Below are 24,288 nucleotides of genomic sequence, written 5' to 3' on the forward strand. Positions count from 1 at the left end.
AGCTCCAATTTGTGCACTAAAATTCAGCTTTTCCGAGCAATACACAAAATGAAGCTAAAAGGTACTAAAGCTGCAGGCTTATGAAGCAGGATGGAGGAGCTTTAGGCAACAGAGTGTGTGCATGGGCTGACAATACTGCAAAGCTCGTAGGCCATTCAGCTGCAGTCAGCCAGAGATATTTTTTGTGTAATCCAACCCACCAACCTACATAGACAGTTCTGGGCCCTACCAGCGTGGCGGGGCAGCGTCATAGCCTGGTAGTCCCCCTTTTTTTAGCCAGCCTGACACCTACCCTGTGGACAACCCCCTCCTCACAGCTGAGGATTCGCATGGCGGCACAGTATCTCCAGGGTGGGGCTGGATCTACAGACTGTTTTGGACTAAAAACTACCCTACAAACTCTACATACCAAACTGTAAACAACACCAAACAATGGACCGGAAGTTGAATCTGAACCGAGCCGAGACGTTCTCCTTTATCAACCCTTGGATCAGATACTTTCTCTTCTTCTTCAGCTTCCTATTTTGGGTGAGTAGAGTTGTGCTGTTTAAGCCTTGTATGGTGTTTGGGTCTGTGGGACCTGTTTTCATTTTTTATTAAAAGAAAAATGGTGAGTACTTATTTTTCATGATTTTTTTTCCTTTCATATCTTGATTATATTACATTTATTAAAAAAAAAAAAAAAACAAAAACTGGGTAGCACTTTAATTCATAAATGCAATCTAGCAAGGGAGTAGGTTTGATTTTGACATAGGTGGGGACACAAAGTGCTCCAAGGCAGCACTCCAGAAAGTTGATTTTTTTTTTTGCATTTGCAATCATAATTTCACATCATGTCGAGCTGATCAAACAAGCAAACAATCATAGTCAGAAAAAAAATTCAGTAACTGACAAGTTTATAATGCCTATCTGAATATCTAAAGACAATACAAGAATTTAATGCATTCTGCAATTTTATTCTCATGATTAACATAGCCAACATTATTTAACCTCACCTGTGAATTTTCAGCCTCTCCTCCTCTACCTCCTCCTGTCTCTCTACTGTTTGTCACCTGACAAAAATATGTTGATGCATGACATATGAACAGATTCTGGATAAAGTGATCATACAGTTTGATGGTACAGTTATTGCCTGAGCAAAAAAGGCTTTTACTTTCAATAATTGCATGTAATTTATTCCCCAAAAATATGAGTAAAATCACATCTAGAATCACATTTACAATCTGAGGTTTTCCCCACAAATTTTCTTCGTGTTTTTTTAAACAGTTGCTCTTCCATAGGTATGCATTAAAATAATAAGTAAAGTAACTTTAACAAGTGTTTCTGTTTGGCATTAACTCTTTCATGCATGAATTATGAGAACCTTAGACAATATTTTTTTTCTTGAGTGTTTTTATTCCTCTTGAGGCATGAAAAAAGCAATGCAATTGAATTTTATATTTTTTTTTCTGAACCTATTTTTCATGGAGTCACAAAAATGTCCACTCAGCTGGACACCATGCATTTAATTTTTGACGCAAAGAAGCATATATTTAAAACTCATCATCAGAAAGTGATATACTGTGTGAAAACTATGAAATAAAAACATTTTTAATGCAGCTAATCTGATGTTTTCTCACATTTCATCATACTCTAATATTAGTTATTACTCATTTCATGAAGATAATATCTTCCTGAGACCCAGGAAATTGACAATTTTAGCTTTTTTTTACACAAAAAAAATTGTCTTGATTGGAAACTGCATAATGCAACAGTTTTTTCAGATACATTTTTAAAATCATTTTTATTTATTGATTGATTTTTTAATGGAATGTCCTTTGCAATGGACAGCATTTAAGTTAAACTGTCAAACTTTTGTCCCCTGTAGAGGACAAAATGCATTGTAGGGTCTCAGGAGGATATTCCAAAAAAACAAAAAAAACAAAACAAACTTTTTGTTTCAGAAAACTGTAAATTACAGTCTAATAACAATTAGCAATTGATTTACACTAAAACATGTTGCTGCAGATCAGGTTTATCAAGAACAGCAAAGTTACACTAATTGTATGAATGTCAGTGTATGGGATGGTGCATAAGTGTCCACTGTGTTGGCTGATATGGAACTAAAACAACAAAACCCATGAATATACAAGAGAACAGCTGGAGAAGAACTCTCCACTGTAGTGACCACTATGCATGAAAGGGTTAAATAATGTCTTTTATTCAGTATCTGTGTTAAGCCTCTACAGTTCTATGCCCTTGAACTAACTTACACTTTGACTCCTAAAGAAGTGTCTTCTGTCCAGTTTTCTTTTCTTTGACATCCTTTACATCCTAATTACCGAGCACACAGGTGCACACATGCACAGGCGCGCGGACACATGCAAACACACACATGTACAAATGTACATGTAAGTGACACCACTGATATTCAAATCTGTCTAGCTGACACGACCCAGGCAGAACAAATGCCAAATATATTGTAAACTTATGTTAGCAGTCCTTTTACAAGTAGATGGAGTGACAGCGGGGACGGCCAATCACATGTATGTTAGCAAAACCAAAGAGCCAATCGGAGAGCGATATTTACATTAGAGGCGGGACTTCTAGCAGAGACCGACTGTTAACCCTTTGTGTGCCATGATCATTGACTAAACACAACGGACAGCGGTTGGATTGATAGGGACTACACAGTAGTGGCTGGATATTGGTAGGGACGTGTCCCTAGCGTCCCTACGCAATTCTACACCCCTGCTATCTAGCAAAGGCAAAAGGTAAATCTTAAACATACATATGTTGCTTGTAATTGGGATGAAGTAAACATCTGTTGAGTATTTTAACATTAAAAACCCACAAATGCAGCGGGACCACAACACCCACAAACAATGTCTGAATAACAAAAACCTGAACATCACACAAGGGTTAAGGATTTTGTTGCAGAAGTGGAAGGTGGTCCTGACAGAAACCACAGCTGTTGTGGTGCCCAAGAACACTTCTCTTATTATTTCTCAGCATATAAATTAGTAGTTGCTGTTTTCTAAAAAGCAAGACGAAAACAGAAAATCTAAGGTTCAGTGAGGGAAAACGCAAACCCCAAACTAAAAAAAAAAGCCCATAAATAATAAATGAAGAAATATAATTCAGATAATATCCAGGGCTGTAAACACCAGGAGCACCGGCCTCCCTACTGGTACCTATTTGAAGTTATATATGGAGAAATGGATTGCCCATGCATCACTGTAGCAAATGTTGAGTGGAGCATTCTTATCAAATCAGCTGAACACTGACTCATACTGAACTATAAAACACCTGGAAACTGTGCACGCCTGCTGCTACTCTGGAACTGGGCGTGCTGTGTATTTTCTCTCCCAAAAGCCCCCGAGCTGTTTTATGTTCAATATACCGCAGCATGCAGTTTCAGCGCAGCCATTTAAAGTCCTGATTATTTATAACAAAAAGTCAAAATTACACCAGGTAATGTTCGAATTATACAGTTGAAGCACATATAAAAAACCTAAGCACTATATAATTAGAATGCAATATGTTATAATCATGATGTTTTGTAATTTGAATGTAATATGATACAGCTATGATTCTTGTATTTTACTGATATGCTCAAAGTTGTGTGATGTTGCGCTCTCTGCCCGGACGATGTCTGCGCTGTATGTGGTATTGAAAAGACCACAAACTCAATACGTGTTCTCACTCATCCGTGATTTATTCAACAGCCGCCATTACAACACTCAACTCAACGACGCAATATGCGCACAACAACTTCCTCCTAGACAGTATGAATCGATCAGATATTAAACACCGAACAAAACAGTATATCACTCGTTAAAAATAAAACCTTTGTAAATGCATTAGATTTTCAAACAAAATATGTATAGATTTTAATAACAATTTTAAATGTAGTATTACATTTATATAAACCCATATTTTCCCTTATTAATTAAATATAAATGTAATTATACTGAACCTGTACCAATTTATATAAAACTAAAATAATACCTGGGAACAAATAGATCCATCAATGACCTATGAATAACGTTTCAAAGAAATAATGCGCTTCCTAAATTACAAAAAAACAAGGCATTTTATCCTGTCACAGTGACATGTTGATAATGGAAGGTTACAAGTTTCAAAGGGTAAAATGGAAAAATACAGACAGAGTGTCACAGGTGGGTTAGCTTGCTTTTTAGGAGGGTAGAGTGTGGGTTTAGAATGAAAGAGGGAAGAGTATGATGCTACATTAGTCGCTTTTCCATTGGACATCTGCACAAAACTTTACCGATATTTACTTAATGTCGAAAAAACAGAAGTGCGTCATGTTGGTTTTTCCATTAAATCACAAATGCAATGATTTCTTTATTTATTATCGCAAAATGACACGAGAAGTCACTCCATAAACATGGCAACGAATGTAAATATTGTGTTGATTTACAGATACATTCATTATTATTATATTTTACCCCTCTATCTCATGCTATATTAATCCTTTCATGCATGAATTATGATAACCTTAATCAAGATTTTTTTTTCCTGAGTGTTTTTATTCTTCTTTAGACATGAAAAAAAGAATGCAACTGAAATTTTTTTTTTATGAACCTATTTTTCATGCAGTTCCAAAATGTATGTTGCATGTATGTAACATGTATTTACTGATATATTGTTTGAAAACTATGAAATAATTTTTTTTTTAATGCTGCTAATCTGTTTTCTCACATTTTAACATACTCTAATACTAGTCATTACTCACTTCATGGACATATTATGCGAAATAATAATAATAAAAAAAACCTTTTAATTGCAGTTTAATAACAACAAGCAATTAATTTACACTCAAACATGTTAGTGCAGATCAGGTTTATCTAGAACAGCAAATTTACAGTAATGGTATGAATTTCATTGTTTAGGATGATGCATAAGTGTCCACTGTTTTGGCTGATATGGAACTAAAACAACAAAATACATGAGTATATAAGGGAACAGCTGTAGAATAACTGTCCACTGTAGTGACCACTATGCATGAAAGGGTTAAAAAATGATTGGGTTTCCTGGTGTGTCCACACCAAAGTTCTAATAGTTGTGGATTTTTCATTATAGTTTAGTTTTATTTAGTTTTTACTTTTTTTTCTCTAATTCAGTTAGTTTTAATTTGTTTTTAGAGTAGGTTTGCTAGTTTTTATTAGTTTTCATTTCTTTCTAAATGCTTAGTTTTATAGTTTAGTTTTAGCATTATTTTTAGTTTTGTCATATCTTTTCTCTTCCTCACCATCATATTCAAATAAATCCCAGACAGGACTCTGCTGCTTTCTCCCAACTTTAGTCTTCATGTTTCCAGGTAGAGTGGAGATGAGAAGATGACTCTAAATGGCAAGTGATGAGAAGTGACGGACTGTGAAGTGCTGTATGGTGCTAGCTAAACTTGCTAGAGCAAAATAAATCAATTTCATATCAATCTGACACTGACAAAGACAAAAACGAAGGGAATTTTTATCCATAATTTTTACATGTTTTAGTTGGTTTTGTAGGTACACAATACAGTTTCAGTTAGTCATCGTTTTTTCCTTTTAATTATTGTTTTTATTTATTTCAGTTAACGAAAATGTTTTTACAATTCTAGTTTTCGCCATTTCATTAGTTTTCGTCAATGATAATAACCTTGGTCCACACATACTGCGACATGTTTCTTCTTCTTCGCTTGTTGCAACGTCCGTCATCATCCGTTTTTTTAATTCACCTGAATTTAGTTGTGAAAAAAGGTCTTTCCTTTGCAGTTTTGCGTGATATACCATTTGTGCTATGCCTGAAAAACCACCTCTTGCCAGCACAAAAAATTTTTGATGGCAAAATGAGACTTTTGGCGAAATTGTTTTTTTCCATTAAGTAAATTTTTATGCGCAAGTTATATTTGCGCAATTTGAGGGTCAATGGAAAAGCGACTAGTGTTAGGCTAGGGATAAAGATAAGAGTTTATGAGGCCTGGGGAAAGAATGGAACGGTCAGGTGTAGCGTGGGTGACATGTGAAGGTATTGGCTGAAGTTAGGAGTAGGAAGAAAACACCCTGCAGAAGAGTATAAAGAAGCAGGAAAAAGATAATTCAGGGCTCTTGAGGACAGGGAGTCAGATGTCAGATGTCTGTTGGCCAGGGCAGTGGTGTAGTGGTCCCTGGAGAAGTGGGTATACTCTCAATTTTTGGCTTCTTTCTTTCTTTTTTTTTCTTTTGAAGTCCAGAAAAGCACTATTTTAGAAACAGTGACATGTCAGACTACTCTATTTAGTTTACCCAAAAATCCATCAGTAGTATTTGCTCACTATTACAAAATTATCATGACTTGATCAGGAGCAGTTTGTAGGTTTTACTGGTCACATAAGCAGCTGCATGAATGGAAATGGATTCAATATAAGGCAAACATAGGATAGCATTAGCCTTTCATTATGTTAGCCTTTCATAACGTTACCCAGATAGCAAAGAGATACTGGGACTGATCTGGAACAGAATTGCACTCCGACTCAACCTGAAACCGTTTGGCAGATCCGTCCCAGCATCCAAACGCACATTGCACCAAAACAGGTACTGCTTCACGAAACGGCTCTACTACAGAAATGGTCCAGCTCTGGCCCAGCTCTGTTCAATCACATCTAGAATATACACAAGAATCATGTTGGCCTAGATTTGTATTACAACTCTGGTCCAGATTCATATTACGATTCTGGTCCAGATCAGCATTACAACTTTGAAAATCAGTCTTGTTTGTGTGATGGGAGACTGTTCTGGGCCGAATCCATAAGCCAGCACAACTCCGGAACTGCTAGAGAGAGCTGAAAGACAGATCAGATGCAGATTTGGTCCAAAGTCAGAAAACAGATGTAAGCTATAAACAGATGTAAAGGCTTTAATGCGGATCCGGCCCAAAGGTAATTGCTATCTGGGTAGTCTTTCATAACGTTAGCCTTTCATAATGTTAGCCTAGATGCATGGTTGAACTATTGGTGACAAAATCTCTTCTCCTCAGTGACTCATTCTGACACCACCTTAAAACTTACCTCAGAATTATGTATTCCATGAAAGTAAATTCTCTCTATGTGTCACTCGATTGAAAGACATTTATTCTACCTTTCTTATTTGCATTTCTAATAATCGCGCATCTTTCAATGAGATGCGCAACTGGGGTGGCACTGGCATCTGAGGTGTCCAGTCAGGTTGCAGAGATGGCCAGCACTAGTTAGCAATATTTTCCTTGGCATGACCCGCCCTACTCTGCCTCTGATTGGCTTATCAGTCCTCATGCCTAAAGTTAACCAATCTAATAAGTGAAGGCAGAGAGTACTAGCCAAATTAGAGGCAGAGTAGGGCGGGTCATGGCTTCACCATCTTCGGGGGAAAAATGGGCAACTTGGCTGCAGATAATACTGAATGGTGCACATCAAGGGGATTTAGAAGTGGGTATACGCAATACTGACTGAAAAATAAGTGGGTATACTCTGTATACCCCCATATACCCTGGATTACACCACTGGGCCAGGGAGCCTGATTCTCTGTAACCTCGGGAGACCACAGATCTGTGTAAGTTTGATTAATGTTCATTAAATGATTGATTCATTGTTATTCTTAACCCTTTCATGCATAGCGGTCACTACAACGGACAGTTCTTCTACAGCTGTTCTCTTGTATTTTCATGGGTTTTGTTGTTTTAGTTCCATATCAGCCAACACAGTGGACACTTATGCATCATCTCATACACTGACATTCATACCATTACTGTAACTTGGCTGTTCTTGATAAACCTGATCTGCACTAACATGTTTTAGTGTGAATCAACTGCTAATTGTTAGACTGTAATTAACAGTTTTGTTTTGTTTTGTTTTTTTGTTGTTGTTTTTTGTTTTAACCCTTTCATGCATGAATTAGGAGAATCATAGTCAAAATTTTTTCCTCTTTAGGCATGAAAAAAAACCAATGCAATGTCCACTTAGCTGCACACCATGTCTTACGTGTCATTTTTGAAGCAAAGAAAAGTGTATTCAAATACAGTATCAGAAAGTGATATACTGTGTAAAAACTATGAAATAATATTTTTAATGCAGCAGATCTGATGTTTTCTCACATTTTATCATACTCTAATACTAGTTATTACTCACTTCATGGAGATTATATATATTTATATATATACTTTTTTGTTTAAGTAAGCTGTTAATTACAGTCTAGTAATTGAAAATTGATTTACACTCAAACATGTTAGTGCAGATCAGGTTTATGAAGAACAGCACAGTTACAGTAATGGTATGAATGTCAGTGTATGGGATGGTGCATAAGTGTCCACTGTGTTGGCTGATATGGAACTAAAACAAAATCCATGTAGCGTGATATCATGACAATGCGTCAATATGCACGTCACTTTTGATGGTAAATTGGCGTGTTATCTGTTCGACATTATAAGCTTTTCGCGTGTATATTGACCCATGAATCTACAGGGTGGGGAAGCAAAATTTACAATATTTTGAGGCAGGGATTGAAAGACAGTGCATGACCAATTAGTTTATTGAAAGTCATGAGAATTTATTTGCCACAAGAAAATTGACATAATAGAAAATGTTTTTATTCTATGTGTCCTCCTTCTTTCTCAATAACTGCCTTCACACGCTTCCTGAAACTTGCGCAAGTGTTCCTCAAATATTCGGGTGACAACTTCTCCCATTCTTCTTTAATAGTATCTTCCAGACTTTCTCGTAATAGTTTTGCTCATAGTCATTCTCTTCTTTACATTATAAACAGTCTTTATGGACACTCCAACTATTTTTGAAATCTCCTTTGGTGTGACGAGTGCATTCAGCAAATCACACACTCTTTGACGTTTGCTTTCCTGATTACTCATATGGGCAAAAGTTTCTGAAAAGGTATGGATAATAGTGTTAGGTATGATTATGACATCAATATATGTTTGGTTTCAAAACAACTGACGTAGTGCCTGCTGAGAAAAAACAACTAAATGTTTATTGTAAATTTTGCTTCCCCACCCTGTACAAGAGAACAGCTGTAGAATAGCTGCCCACTGTAGTGACCAGTATGCATGAAAGGGTTAAATCCTGTTTCAGGTCTGTTTTATGGTCAAGGTAACAACCAATGAAATGAACGCAGGGGATAGAGAATTGGAGTCAGATTTGTGAGTAGAATCCCAACAGTAAGTGTGAGTATGATGTTCGGAGACAATGTAGCTGTTAGAGAAAAGGATATAAAAGTACAAGAGACTCTTTGATGTAGCCATTAAACCATCCATTAGGACTTTGCCCCTCATCAGCTTTCACACAAACAGTTCAGCCTCTCGTCTGACTTCCTCACTTCCCCGCCACATTACGAGTTAAAGCACACAGATCACATCTGTAGCTCCACACAGTCGCTACACCTCCATCATATCCCTGTTTATCCACTCTTACACAAACACAGTGTGGGGGCAAACACTGTACCACTCTCTTACTGTGTTTAGAGCGAATCAGCAGTAACCGCAGCCACAGCAGCCACACAGTCAGACCCTGTGTGTTGACTTTGTTTATCAGACATGGGCTCAGAAGTGAACATTGCAGCCCTAATCCATCAGGTCTTTGTCCCCGCGTCCCCACGGCTCAGTTCAGCTGGCTTTCACCTCTGCACACAATCCACCGGGAGAAGCCTGATTCATCCTTTTTGAAAAGCCTGGAAACAGAGCTGGAATACATTTGCTGTTTGTGTACGTACTGGATGTGTGCGTGTCTCCTGTTGCAAACACACAGTTGCAATCGCCACCCATATGCACATAACAGTGGCAAAATGACAAATGGCACTGCAGGTACACGCACTCATACAAAACAAGAAAATATTCTTCAGAGGGGGGAAAAAACAAAAAACAAAATGTGCTTTCAGAAAAAATAAAAAATCTTACAAAACACTTCAGTTCAGGAGAAATTGTACATTATCGATGGCATCTGTTGTGTCAGCCATTGTCTTGTCAAGGCTATTGATTCTAAAGTCTGAGGTATACCATATGATGTTAAAGTAACGATTTCTGCAGAGCAAATAAAAAAAAAAAAAAACAAGTTTGGACATAAAAGGTACCAAACGGAAAATTACACAGCTTTTATAGCAAATTATAGCATGTGACACAGATCTTCAAGACCTCCACAGATCCAACTAGAAAAGCACTTAGAGAGCGCAGACCTCCACCAAGGCAGATCAGCAACCCCACCCCATCCCCTGATCACCACCAAAATGTGATCAATTACACCAGATGTAATGTAATAAAATGTAATTGTGCCAGTATCAACATTTCCTGAAAAATTCATCAAAAATCCTTCCATAACTTTTTGAGTTATCTTGCTAACAGACAGACAAACAAACAACCCCCCCCCCCCCCCCCCCCCGCCCCAATATAAGTAATAGTGACCTGAATACTTGTCAGCATCCATTTTGTATATCTGATACATAATCAAACATCATTTAAAAAAAAAAAAAAAAAACAAACTAGAAAAGCAGATCAGAACCCCCCCCCCCATCACCATTGAAATGTAATCAATCACCACCAAATATAAAGTAATAAAATGTAACTTTTTGAGTTCTCTTGCTAACAGATAGACAAATAACCCCCCCCCAAGTATAAGTAATAGTGACTTGAATACTTGTCAACATCCGTTTTGTATATCTGATACACAATCAAATACTATTAAAAAAACAGAAAAAAAAACTAGAAAAACACTTGGAGTGTGCAGACCTCCACCAAGGCAGATCAGCATCCCCCCCCCCACCCCAATCACCACCAAAATTTAATCATTTGTTCCTTGTGCCAGTATCAACATTTCCTGAAAATTTCATCCAAGTCCATCCATAACTTAAACTTAGGTTAAAAAAAAATAAGTAAATAAAACATTAATAATAATAGTAATGTTTTAATAATGCTTGTGTTTCAACACACTTTTCAGCCATAATTTAATTATTGCTCAAATGAAAAAAAATAACAAACTAGGAAAGTACTCAGAGAGCGCAGACCTCTGCCAAGACAGATCACCACCCCCCCATCACCACCAAAATTTAATCATGTGCTGCTTGTGCCAGTATCAACATTTCCTGAAAATTTCATCCAAATTCTTCCATGACTTTTTGAGGTATCTTGCTAACAGACAGACAAACAAACACACAAACCCCAATGAAAACATAACCTAACAAGTGTTCAGAGAACGCAAACCTCCGCCAAGCACCCTGAACGGTGTGCATATGTGGATCCACTATTTCTCTTTAAACTAGACAAGGATGTTCCATACAGCAGAAAAGTTTTGGTCAAACATGGTGATAAAAAATAACAAAAGTCAACAGAGCATAACAGAAGAGAAATGGAGCAGAATGATATTTTGTACAAAGTTGAAGCTTGGTACCAGTCGTGTGTATGTCAAATTATATTAAATTACAATCAATATTTGTTGAGTTCTAATGAAAAATGTGTCGTAAATGGGATTTTCAATGTTAAATTGAAATGTCCACAGAGTCCACATTCCACAGTGGATATGGACAATTTTGTGCCAGATACAAGATATAACTAGAAGCTACGGGTGGATCAAATTGAAGGCTAATTGGAGTCGTTTTGAAATTTTTATGAATTTTCGAAAATTGCTCAATGATGAGAGATAGGAAAATTTGAGATTTTGTGACCTTGCTGTGACCTTGAACTTTGGCCTACTTGGCCCAAAATTGAATGGGTTGGTCCCAGGGCCTAGGCCTATCTGTGGGTACAATTTGGTAAAGGTGGTTGTAATAGTTTTGCCGTAAAGTTGCTAACAAACAAACAAACACGCAAACAAACAAACACAAAGCAAAGTGATCACAGTACCTCCTGGCAGAGGTAATTATAATAAAAGTAAAATAAAAATAGTAGGCCTGTAACGGTACACAAATTTTCGGTTCGGTATGTTTTCGGTTTTGAAAGCCACGGTTTGTTTGTTTTTTTTGTTTTTTTTTTGGTTCGGTACAGGAAGAAAGAAGACCCCTCAAAATGTCTTTAATACATTTATGAATTTTTGAAAAATTTTCCCCTAATTTTTACAAAAAATTTGAATATCGAAGAACAGGAATATAATTCTGCTGCTATAAATCAAATAGAAAATAAAATAAATTATTAATATTACTAAATGTATTTTAAACATTAGTATTGTACTTTTCTCTGACAGGTAGTTTTGAACAAACAAAAATCTAATCACAGTTCTGTCAGTTCACATTCTGCATAAAAATAAAAAAAATTCCACATGAAGTGCAACATTAACAAGAGGACAAACTGGTATTCTCTTTAAACAAACTGAAGAGCAACACTGACAACAAAAAATTAACCAAATTATTTATTTTAGGACAAATAACAAACTGTTTAGGACACTTTGTGTACGTGTGCGCGTGCAGGGTGGGATTTGTCAGGGGGAGTTTTTTTGGTTTTTTTTTTTGGTCGGAGCTGGGGGGTGGGGGTGTCCATAACTAACGTAACAAATGCGGCGTGAAACGAAAGTGAAACTTTATATTCTTTCAACATCCAACTACGGGTTCTATTCCTCTGTTATACAGCGTGTGTGAGAGAGAGAGCGAGAGACAGACAGACAGAGCTAGTGTAAGTGTTTTAGAACTACCGTAGTTCCTCGGGGCCAAACAACGTCCATCTTATTAACGTCTCTTTCCTCGTTGTTGTCTTTCACCTGAACCTGAACTGATCCCAAACAGGACTGTAATGATGGTGGAGGGTCTTCAGTCTCTTCCTTCCAGGTTCACATCATATTTGTGTTTTTTTTTAACTTTATATCAGCTGTTATTTCGTATTTTGGGTCAATGTGCGCGTCCTTCAATATGTCCGTGTGGAACTTGCGCGGATTTAAAATTCTGCATCAAACAATGTCTTTCGTTCCTTTTTCTCCACATACTGTGCCATTTCAGTACAGCTGTGTACCGAACCGAACAGGTGTGTACCAAAACGGTTCGTGTACTGTTACAGGCCTAAAAAATAGCCACCTGAGCACGGGTTTAACAAAAACTACACAGGTTACAAAGTACTGTAGCTACTGTATACGCACAGATACGCAGACGGAATTAGTTACCAGGGGAATGTCTGCGAATGTGGAGGTTGGTAATGAAAGCCAAACCATGCATATGGTTATTCAAGGTGAGAAAAACAATCAACGAAAGGAGGGAAATTAACACTGACAATCAACAAAACACTAATATCACCTATTTTTGACCCTGTTCACCGCTTTATTTTGACGCCTGCAATAGGTTACAGGCTCAGCATCCTGCGACGCTTCCTCAAGTAACACCATTTACTCGGCGCTCAGAGCCATCTGCGCCTGAATGTTGTCACTGGTTTGAGATCTCATTAAAGGAGATACTGGCGCCTTCATCATTGCATGCACAGTGTGGGTTCTCCTCGTCTCTTTTGTGTTCAATATTTTACACAGTAGGAGCTTTTGGTTTTTGCTACTGTAATGTTTTCTTGTATTTTCTTTTTTTTTTTTTTTGACTAAGCAAAGAGCAGACAGATCAACGACACCCTAAGCTCTTCACAGACACCGCCTCTCGCTTTTTCTCCCACTCAGATTCTCTGTTACTGTAGTTCACGGCACAAAGGAGAAATAATTATCTATAGCCCACCTACAGCAAAACAGACTTCAAATACAACTCTGTTTAGTGAAGCATCAGTGGGTCAGCTGTACCAGGGTTCCCACAGGTTTTGGACAAGTTACATTGAAGACTTTGAAGATATTTTTAAGACATTTTAAAGATATTTTTTAAGACTACTTAGCTGGGGGGGGGGGGGTGAACATGACTAATTCATGGGGCCCAGCATTCCCAGTGGACCCAGTGGATATAGGTTAGAAGTTGTGAAAATTTAGAGTAAGCCCCGGAGTAAAAAAAAAAGGCATAGGAGCCTGGAGTCGGACATCCAAAGTTTAGTTTCACTTTCGGCTTCACACCACTTTTTTCCTTTTCTTTTTTTTTTTTTTTTTTTTTTTTTACTCACTAATTTTTTTTGCTGGTTTGTTTTTACCCACTAAGTTTTTCCTGTTTTTTTTTTTTAACCCACTCATTTTTTCCCCGTTTTCTTTACCCACTCATTTTTTTTTCCTGTTTTTCCCCCACAAAATTTTTTGCCATTTTTTTTACCCACTAAATTTTTTCCTGGGATTTTTTACCCACTAAATGTTTCCCTGTTCTTTTTTTGTTTTACCCACTATTTTTTTTTACTGTTTTTCTTACCCACTAAATTTTTTGTAGTTTTTTTTTACCCACTAATTTTTTTCCCCGTTTTTTTTACAGACTAAATTTTTTTCCTGTTTTTTTTTTACCCACCAATTTTTTTTCCTGTTTTTTACCCACTACATTTTTTTTCTATTGTTTTACCGATTAAATTTTTTCCCTGGTTTGTTTTTACCCACTAATTTTTTTTCATGTTTTTTTTAACCCACTATTTATTTTCCTTTTTTCTTTACCCACTAATTTTTTCCCCTGTTTTTTTCCCCCACAAAATTTTTTGCCCTGTTTTTTTTTTTTTACCCACTAATTTTTTTGCAGTTTTTTTCAAATAATAATAAAAAAATGGATAAATAAAAACAATAACAAACAAACAAACAAACAAATAAATAAATAAATACATACATACATACATACATACATAAGAAAATCAAGGTCCATGAAATTACCATATTTGGCTCCTTATTCGTAAGTGGGAAAAAAAAAATACAAGGAGTAAATTAAAAAAAAAAAAAAAAAAATACAAGAAAAACACATGTAAGGTGAAAGGAACATGTATTTTAGAACATTAGAACCATAAGTGCTGGTCCAGACCCCTGTCCACATCCACATTCTCCCTTTGAACACCATTCCTTACATTAGTACCATTACTTCATGGTACCTAATAAAGCAGGTACACTCACTGTTCATGCAGAGGTGGACCTTACAGACCCTGTAGACCACATTGGACCTGAGATTTGTGACTCACTGTAACTGTTGCTGTCACTGTCTTGTAATGTGTGTGAAAATTACCAAAAATACTCACTTTCCCGATAAAGGGCTAAGATCCTGCGGGAACCCTATGTAGTTTTTTTTTTTTTTTTTTAACCAAGGTGAAATTTTTACTCAGCAGAAACACCAAAATAACTCTCGTGTTGAAATACAAGGATAGAAATTTAAAATTCTGAAGGTTTTATCTGAAAATGCAGGTGGACTGAATTTATATATTTAAAAAAATCTCTTTTGATGCTCTTCTTTGAATTGATGATTAATGCAGAAATCCATGTGTTCTGTTTTTCTTCAATGTAAAACACAAACCGCTGACGCGATCAGCATCTGTGAAACTCATGTCACCGCTTATCCTGTCGCATCTGTCAACTTCGCCAATACAAACACAGACTGTTCAGACAGCCTGTGATTTCCAAGAGCAATATTTTGAAACATCTTTGTGCTTTTACACGTTCAAGTACAAAGGAACTCTCCAAGTTTTATTCTTTGTTTACTTGGAACTTTCTATTGGTTTGTCATTGGCAGATGGTCACACAGGTGGTGTTAGGAATCCAACTCTCTCACCTCACATTTACCTTTAAAAACTCACACCTACACCCCAGTTTTCGCTTTCCTACGTCAGCAAAAGTGATTGCTGAGATTTTCCAGCAGTACATTTTTTTCCTGTGTTCTTTTTTAACCCACAAAATCTCTTTGCTGTTTTTTTTTTATCCACTACTTTTTTCCCCTACTACATTTTTTCCTGTTTTTTTTTTTTACCCACTAAATTTTTTTCCTGTTTTTTTTACCCACTAATTTTTTTCCTCTTTTTTTACCCACTAAATTTTTTTCCTGTTTTTTTGTTTTTACCCACAACATTTTTTTCCTGTTTTTTTTTTTTTTTTTTTTTTTTACCCACTACATTTTTTCCTGGGTTTTTGAATGCTAAATTTTTGTCCTGTTTTTTTTTTTTTTTTTTTTTACCCACTAATTTTTTTTTTCCTGTTTTATTTGCCCACTATTTTTTTTTCCTGTTTTTTTTCTCCCCACTAAATGTTTTTCCTGGTATTTTTTTTTTTTACCTTCTAATTTTTTTTCCTGTTTTTTTTTTACCCACTAAATTTTCTCCTGTTTTTTTTTACCCACAATTTTTTTCCCTAGGTTTATTTTTACCCACTAAATTTTTTCTTGGTTTTTTTACCCACTAAATTTTTTTTTTCCTGGGTTTTTTTTACCCACTTTTTTTTTTTTTTCCTGCTTCTTTTACCCACTAAATTTTTTTCCAGGTTTTCTTTTTTACCCACTACATTTTTTTTCCTGGGTTTTTTTACCTACTACATTTTTTCCTGGGTTTTTTTTGCTCACAGATTTTTTTTCCTGTTTTGTTTTTTACCTACTAAATTTTTTTTCCTGTTTTGTTTTCCCATTATTATTATTATTATTATTTTCTTTTGAGATTTTTGAGCAGACGTTAAAGCGCAATCAGATTTCACACACCCACTGGTGGAAAAAAAAAAAGAAAACAAGCATGCCTTTTCTTTCAAGTGTGATGCATCTATATTTGCAAGAAGAATCTATCATTTTCTTCTTATTTTGCAGGTTTTCTCACTGTTGATTGTTGCAATTGGAGTCTATGCCAAAGTCCAGAAAGCCACAGGTATGCACACCATGCACACATCCTCGCAAAGCTCTTCCTGCAGGAAAACTGGAAACCTTTTCACCTTTTGTGCCGTCGATCGAGCTCAACGTTGTACATTCAGATTACAACTGTCTCCGAACAGGATCTCATGTTCAGTGTGTCAAAGCTTTATCCTTGATTTACCTTGTACCATTATTTTCACATTTAATTTGTAATATACAGGCCAACACAGAGGATGAATCTGGGCTCATCCGCTTGATTATGCCACAGTATCCAATTTAATCCACAACAAATCATTGGTTTCCAGAGAATAAATGTCACCGGTGTGCAGTAGGAGGGTTAGAAAATGGAAAACACTGAGTGGGGGGAGGAGGGAATTTAACTCTGACGCCTCATTTACCCAAAAAAATATAAAATGTTCCTCTGGTGTCATTTGAGGGAAAGATATCTGCATCAAAACCTGCCACAACAAGATTATATATTAATATTATTTTCCACTTTCACTGAATTAGATCTTTTAATCCATTTCAGTCCCGATCTTCACTGCTTAATATTCATTCGTTTTCAGAATGTTTTTGACACGGCTGTCTCTAAATAAAAACAAAAACTCTATAGTTCAGTCACTTGCATCTACTACATCTGCATGTGTTCATGGAATTCGGTGAGTTAGTAGCAGAAAAGAAAAGAAAAGGTAAAAGAACATAAGAAAAGAAAGGATAAGATAAGAAAAGGTAAAATTTGATAAGAAAAGATAAAAGAAAAGATAAAAGAAAAGAAAGGATAAGATAAGATAAGATAAGATAAGATAAGAAAAAAGAAAAGAAAGGATAAGATAAGAAAAGAAAAGAAAAGAAAAGAAAAGAAAAGAAAAGAAAAGAAAAGAAAGGATAAGGTAAGGTAAGAAAAGATAAGATAAGATAAAATAAGATTAGGTAAGATAAGAACAGAACAGAAAGGATAAGGTAAGGTAAGGTAAGACAAGGTAAAATAAGGTAAGAGAAGAGAAGAAAGGATAAGATAAGATAAGATAAGATAAGAAAAGAAAAAGAAGAAAGGATAAGACAAGGTAAGATAAGATAAGAAAAGAACAGAAATAAAAGGATAAGATAAGAAAAGGTAAAATTTGATAAGAAAAGAAAAGAACAGAACAGAACAGAAAGGATCGAGTAAGATAAGAAAAAAAGAAAAGAAAAAGAAGAAAGGATAAGACAAGGTCAGACAAGATAAGAAAAGAAAAGAACAGAAATAAAAGGATAAGATAAGAAAAGGTAAAATTTGATTAAAAAAAAAAAAAAAAAGAACAGAAAAGAAAGGATAAGGTAAGGTAAGATAAAATGATATAAGATGACATAAGATCAGATAAAATTAAATAAAACAGAACTTTATTCATCCTGAAGGAAGTAATCGTGCCAGAGGTTTGTTGTAAACACACAAAAACAGCACAAAGTGTACAATGTGCCGCAGCAGCGACAATATAACAAAGTGGTAACAAGATAAAGAAAATTGTAAGATTGTAAGATATATATAAAAATGTATGTATATATGTATGAATGTTTCTAAAAACTGCTATGGTCAAAAATAATGCAAGATGATAATAATAAAAATCCATTACGGCGTTCCATAACACGACATGACAGTAACCACAGTGACCTTTGACCTTTGGCCATCAGACTCTTTTCAGGTCATCCTTGCGTCCACAGAGCATTTGTCTAAACACTGCGGAGAGGACACATTTTATATTTAATGGGTCCGACTGACAGTCAGACCTTTTCATAGAGCCACATCTAAAAATACTTCTATGTGTCCAAGTGAACATACACATGTACACACACACATGTACACATACACATGTACACATACACACATTCTCCATGTTCACACACCATATTAGGTGTAAACACTGATCTGCAGTCCTTCACAACAGATGAACAGAGCTCAGGAAAAAGCATGTATTTTCCCCATCTGGCTTGGTGTAATTCTGGAGCCAGCACAATAGATTAAAAGCTTAATATAATGAAATGCATGATCTGACGTTATAAATGGCTGTGGGTTCAAAACTACAGCTTTAATGGATTGAAATTGGGGAGATTTTTGTCAATAAAAAACTGGGTGTTAATATTTTGGCCACACATGTTTGATGAGTTTCCAAAATTAAAAAACTTCAAATTCCTATCCCTCAGGAAATTTATGCATTAACATAACTAAAACAAGCCAAATATCTGGAATTAGAGAGCCAAAACTGCCCCCAGTGAGACACAAAGTTTAACGGTTAGAAAGGAAGAAAATGTTTCAGGAAGCAGCAGGGTTTAACGGAAGGGAAAAAGGAGAGCGGCGGCAGTAAACATATTAGAAGAAGAAGACAGCTACTTAAACAGCGGCTGTTTTCTTTCTGTTTTTCTGCCAGACACGGTACGCGACACGTTCCTGATCGACCCGGCTGTCATCCTAATCGTTGTGGGGGTGGTCATGTTCTTCATCACTTTCTGCGGTTGCATCGGCGCTCTCAGAGAGAACATTCGCCTTCTCAAGACAGTACTAGACACAACCATTACTAATATTGGCAGTGTGTGTTTTCCCTCTGTTATGGCTGCTCAAATTCTGTTTAAAAAAGACAGTCTTGTGGAATACCAAATCTGTCAGTCACTTTGGATTTTGTCTGAGTGAGAATTTTATTTCTTTTTTTTTTTTTTTGTGTCTATATAGTTCTCCCTCAGCCTGACGCTCGTCTTCCTCACTCAGTTGGCCATTGCAATCTTGGGCTTCTTCTACTCAGACCAGGTATTTGTGTCCTTATTGGCAGTTGTGTGCTTTAGCTTGATTCTTTTTTTTTTTTTTTTTTTAAACACATATCTTTATTAAAATTTTAACACATTACATATCTTTTCTGACATGAATTGGTAATATTATGTGGGTCTCCCTTGAGCATAACCCCACACCACCTCCACCACCACCACCGTCAAGACCACCTCTGAATTTTGAAACAGCAGTGAAAGTAAATAAAATAATAATTGACAAATAATATAAGTAATAGTGACTTGAACAGTTGTCCATTTTTGTATGTCCTATATATAATCAAACATCATTAACCCTTTCATGCATACTGGTCACTACAGTGGACAGCTATTCTACAGCTGTTCTCTTGTATATTCATGGATTTTTTTTTTTTTTTTGATTTTTTTTTTTTTACACATATCTTTATTAAAGTTTTAAGACACTACATATCTTTTCTGACATGAATTGGTAACATTATGTAGATCTCTCCTGAGCATAAACCCCGAGAATCACAAGCCCTCCCCATAGTTTTCACACAATTTATCAGTAAATACATGTTTCTGTGCGTCAAAAATTAAACATGTGGTGTCCAGCTGAGTGGACATTTTTGCAACTTCATGAAAAATAGGTTCATAAGAATTTTTTTTTTTTCATTTTTTTTTTTTTTAGGTTTATTTATTTATTTGTTTGTTTGTTTGTTTGTTTTTCAGATGAAAATTTTCAGTCGCATTGTTGTTTTCATACCTAAAGAGGAATAAAAACACTCAGGAAAAAATTTTGATTAAGGTTCTCATAATTTGTGCATGAAAGGGTTAAAAAAAAAAACAAAAACTAGAAAAGCACTTGGAGAGACCTTCGCGATGGGGGATCAACCCCCCCCCCGAATTACCATCAAAATTTAATCATTTGTTCCCTTTGCAAGTATCAACATTTCCTGAAAATTTCATCCAAATACGTCCAGAACTTTTTGAGATATCTTGCTAACAGACAAACAAACTAGAAAAGCAGTCAGAGAGCGCAGACCTACACCAAGGCAGATCAACCCCCCCGATCACCACCTAAATGTAATCATTTGTTCCTTGTGCTAGTATCAACATTTCCTGGAAATTTCATGAAAATCTGTCCATAATTTTTGGAGTTATCTTGCTAACAGACAGACAAACAAAAAAACAAACAAACAAACCCAGATGAAACAAGAAAAGCACTTGGAGAGTGCAGACCTCCGCCAAGGCAAATCAGTGGGCCCCCGTACCCCACCTCCCCCCGATCACCACCAAAATGTTATCATTTGTTCCTTGTGCCAGCATCAACATTTCCTGAAAATTTCATGACAATCTGTCCATAACTTTTTGAGTCATCTTGCTAACAAACAGACAAACACACATGCACGCACACAAAGCAAAGCAATCACAATACCTCCTGGTGGAGGTAAATATAACCTCCACTGCTCCTTGGTGGAGGTAATAATTGACAGACAATATAAGTACTAGTGACTTGAATACTTGTCAACATCTATTTTCTATTTTTTCAAACATCATTTAAAAAAAAAAAAAGTATGGTCTCACTTTGTAAGTCATGATGATGACATATCAGGCCTTGATTCAAAAAATTTTAGGGATGAATTCCGTATCTTGTGGAGGATATGAGTTTACAGTTTAATTGTATACGTGAGCTTTTCAATTGCTATGAAGGATGAGACTTCCACAATCCAAGAATTCTACAATGGACAATCAAAACTTAAGACACTATAAGACACTTTGCATGTATTGGACAAAGGTTCACCAGCCTACTTTCATGAGTTGTCAGTGGTAAAGTTTCTGGAACAAGACCTAGAATACAGATCTCTGGGTACATCGGGATTTCTTTGTCTATAATACAAGGTTATTCAAAAAGAATGAACCAATTTCAGTATTTTAATAAGAAAAAGCAATAGAACTCCAGCCAAGTCCCAAGTATTCTACTCACAATCAACTTTTATTTCCTGCCTTACAAGTGTTCAATGTGGCCACCACCAGCAGCACGGACAATATCAATGAGATAAGAGAATTCCTCCCAGACGCGTATCGGCATATCATGAGCCACTGAGTTGATCGCTGTTGTTATTTAAGGTCATCGAGGTTAGTGGGTAGCGGTGGAACATAAACATGATCTGTTACGTACTGTCGTGTAAAATTTACGACCGCAAGTGGGAGACATCTCTGGTCTCTTTGACAGTCTTCCCCAGTTGTATTTATGTCTCTATACTCCCATCTATGTAGTGGAGCTTCGTCGACTAACAGTCACACAGAGACAAAGACAAACTCCGAGATCGAGCAGAATTCATAAAGTGCACAAAGTGTTTATTCATACACAAAATAAACACTGAGTTGACATCTGCAGAAACAACTGACTTTTTCGCTCTGGGAGACCACTTTTATATCATCAAAAGTAGGTTGGGTTTAGCTACAAACCATACCCATTTTTATCATATTTTGAACATTAATCTAGTCACGTCAGCTTGTCCCTGACAGGGTGAGGTTTTTTTGGTGTGGGTCAGGATTGGTCAGAACATATACGTATGCAACTAATTCCCAGTATTTAGTTACTATATATAAATATGTAACTTTTTCGCAGAAAATGTTAGGTACTTCCCAGAATGTTCAAAAATTTCCACTCATGTACTTTTCCCGCCCCGTTTTGTAACTTGGCATAAATTCGCGTGTTCCTTTGATGGTTACACATTTTTGTTCTTTTGTGGGTCTCCCAGGAAAAAAAGTCAACTACTCTGTTACAACTGTTACATTATACTGAAATTTAACTTTTGGTATGCAAATGAATACTTTGATTATAAAATGAATACTTGGATTATAAAATGAATACTTGGATTATAAAATGAATACTTTGAATATAAAATGAATACTTTGATTATAAAATGAATACTTTTGATTATAAAATAAACACTTTTGAATGCAAAATTAATACTTTGATTATAAAATGAATACTTTGATTATAAAATGAATACTTCTGAATATAAAATGAATACTTTGAATATAAAATGAATACTTTGATTATAAAATGAATACTTTTGATTATAAAATAAACACTTTTGAATGCAAAATTAATACTTTGATTATAAAATGAATACTTCTGAATATAAAATGAATACTTTGAATATAAAATGAATACTTTGATTATAAAATGAATACTTTTGATTATAAAATAAATACTTTTGAATGCAAAATTAATACTTTGATTATAAAATGAATACTTCTGAATATAAAATGAATACTTTGATTATAAAATGAATACTTTTGAATATAAAATGAATACTATTGAACATAAAATGAATACTTTGAATATAAAATGAATACTTTGATTATAAAATGAATACTTCTGAATATAAAATGAATACTATTGAATATAAAATGAATACTTTGAATATAAAATGAATACTTTGATTACAAAATGAACACTTCTGATTATAAAATAAATACTTTTGAATGCAAAATTAATACTTTGATTATAAAATGAAGACTTTTGAATATAAAATGAATACTTTGACTATAAAATGAATACTTTGATTATAAAATCAATACTTTGATTATAAAATGAATACTTTTGAATACAACATGAATACTTTGATTATAAAATCAATACTTTGATTATAAAATGAATACTTTTGAATATAAAATGAATACTTTGATTATAAAATGAATACTTTCAAATATAAAATGAATACTTTCAAATATAAAATGAATACTTTGATTAAAATGCTGGTGTTTGACACCACAGTATCCCCACAAGAAAAAAAAAAATCACACATGGTTAGATCTGGGGATCTCGCAGGCCATTCACACAGAGAACACAGAACGCCTTTTGCTGAGAACTCGCCATTCTGAGGGTAAACAAACAACTGAGCATTGCCGGGGGAACAACACGACTACAGCACCCCTGTGGCAGCCATTTAAAACTTAGAAAACTTACAACTGAAACAATACATCATGAAATCGGTTCATTCTTTTTCAATAACCCTGTATTGGAAATTGTGTTAATTATCCTCGTCCAAAATTCTTGCATATGTTCACATTTCCAAATACAGTGATACAAAGTACCTCTGTCAGTTCCACATTTTCTACAGGTGTCTCTTTAGCTTTATTCTGAAATAAGAGGGCAAGGGAGCAAATAACTGGAAGGTAACATTTGGTCTCCAGTTGACCACTGACCATGAACGCCTCAGAGCGCTATTGATTTCATCTATTCCATCTCAGCGTTTTGGACATTCTGTACATTTGCAGTCTGCAGTGGTTAAAACTTACTAAGGCACAGCGTCTGAACCCACAGATGGGTCTGTTGAGCCCACAGGCGGAATGTCTTGTCAATGTCTGAGCCACACAGCACGCACTCAAAAACAATATGCGCACACACACACACACACACACATAAAAAAAAAAAAAAAAAAACACATGCCAACTGGAGAATTGTGTCGTTTGTGTCACAAATATGTGTTTAATCATTGTTTTGTAAAAGCAGCAAGCTGTCTGACTCAACTCAAAATACCTTCAAGGATAATTGGGTCTTATTTAGCCATCATTCACAGTCTTAATAGCTGTGATATGTGTGTTTTTAAAAAAAATGAAAAAATGGAAAAAAAAAAAAAAAAGGGAACTAATGGGGCAAGAATACTAGGAAATGTTTTCCATTCAGGTCCATTAGTTAAAGTTATAATGGAACAAGGGTCCATTTTTGCTGAGAACTACCAACCCCAGCAACAAGAGCTGAAAAAAACAGACAAAGTAAACCAGTTGTTTTGTAAGTTTTTTAACAGGGAGACGGAGAAAACACTGCAGACAAGTTTTAAACAAACCCAAAAACATAGCCAGAAACAACTCTGTTTGTTGGGGCAGATTAAATGCTAATAATTGT

The 24,288-nt window shown here is 35.5% G+C and overlaps 1 protein-coding gene across 1 annotated transcript in view; it reads left to right on the forward strand.

The window, feature by feature from the left end:
- The first annotated feature begins 269 nt into the window (after window positions 1-269).
- The window catches only part of tspan33b (tetraspanin 33b), a 48,582-nt gene continuing 24,563 nt past the window's right edge, over window positions 270-24,288 (forward strand). The window contains exons 1-4 of the mRNA XM_030137012.1: window positions 270-528; window positions 16,575-16,632; window positions 19,019-19,146; window positions 19,318-19,392. Of these exons, the coding sequence (XP_029992872.1) occupies window positions 433-528; window positions 16,575-16,632; window positions 19,019-19,146; window positions 19,318-19,392 (357 nt within the window). The 5' untranslated portion in view covers window positions 270-432. The remainder of the gene's footprint in view (window positions 529-16,574; window positions 16,633-19,018; window positions 19,147-19,317; window positions 19,393-24,288) is intronic.

This window comes from Sphaeramia orbicularis, chromosome 6 (assembly GCF_902148855.1).
Source record: "Sphaeramia orbicularis chromosome 6, fSphaOr1.1, whole genome shotgun sequence".
In the NCBI taxonomy this organism is placed as follows: Eukaryota; Metazoa; Chordata; class Actinopteri; order Kurtiformes; family Apogonidae; genus Sphaeramia; species Sphaeramia orbicularis.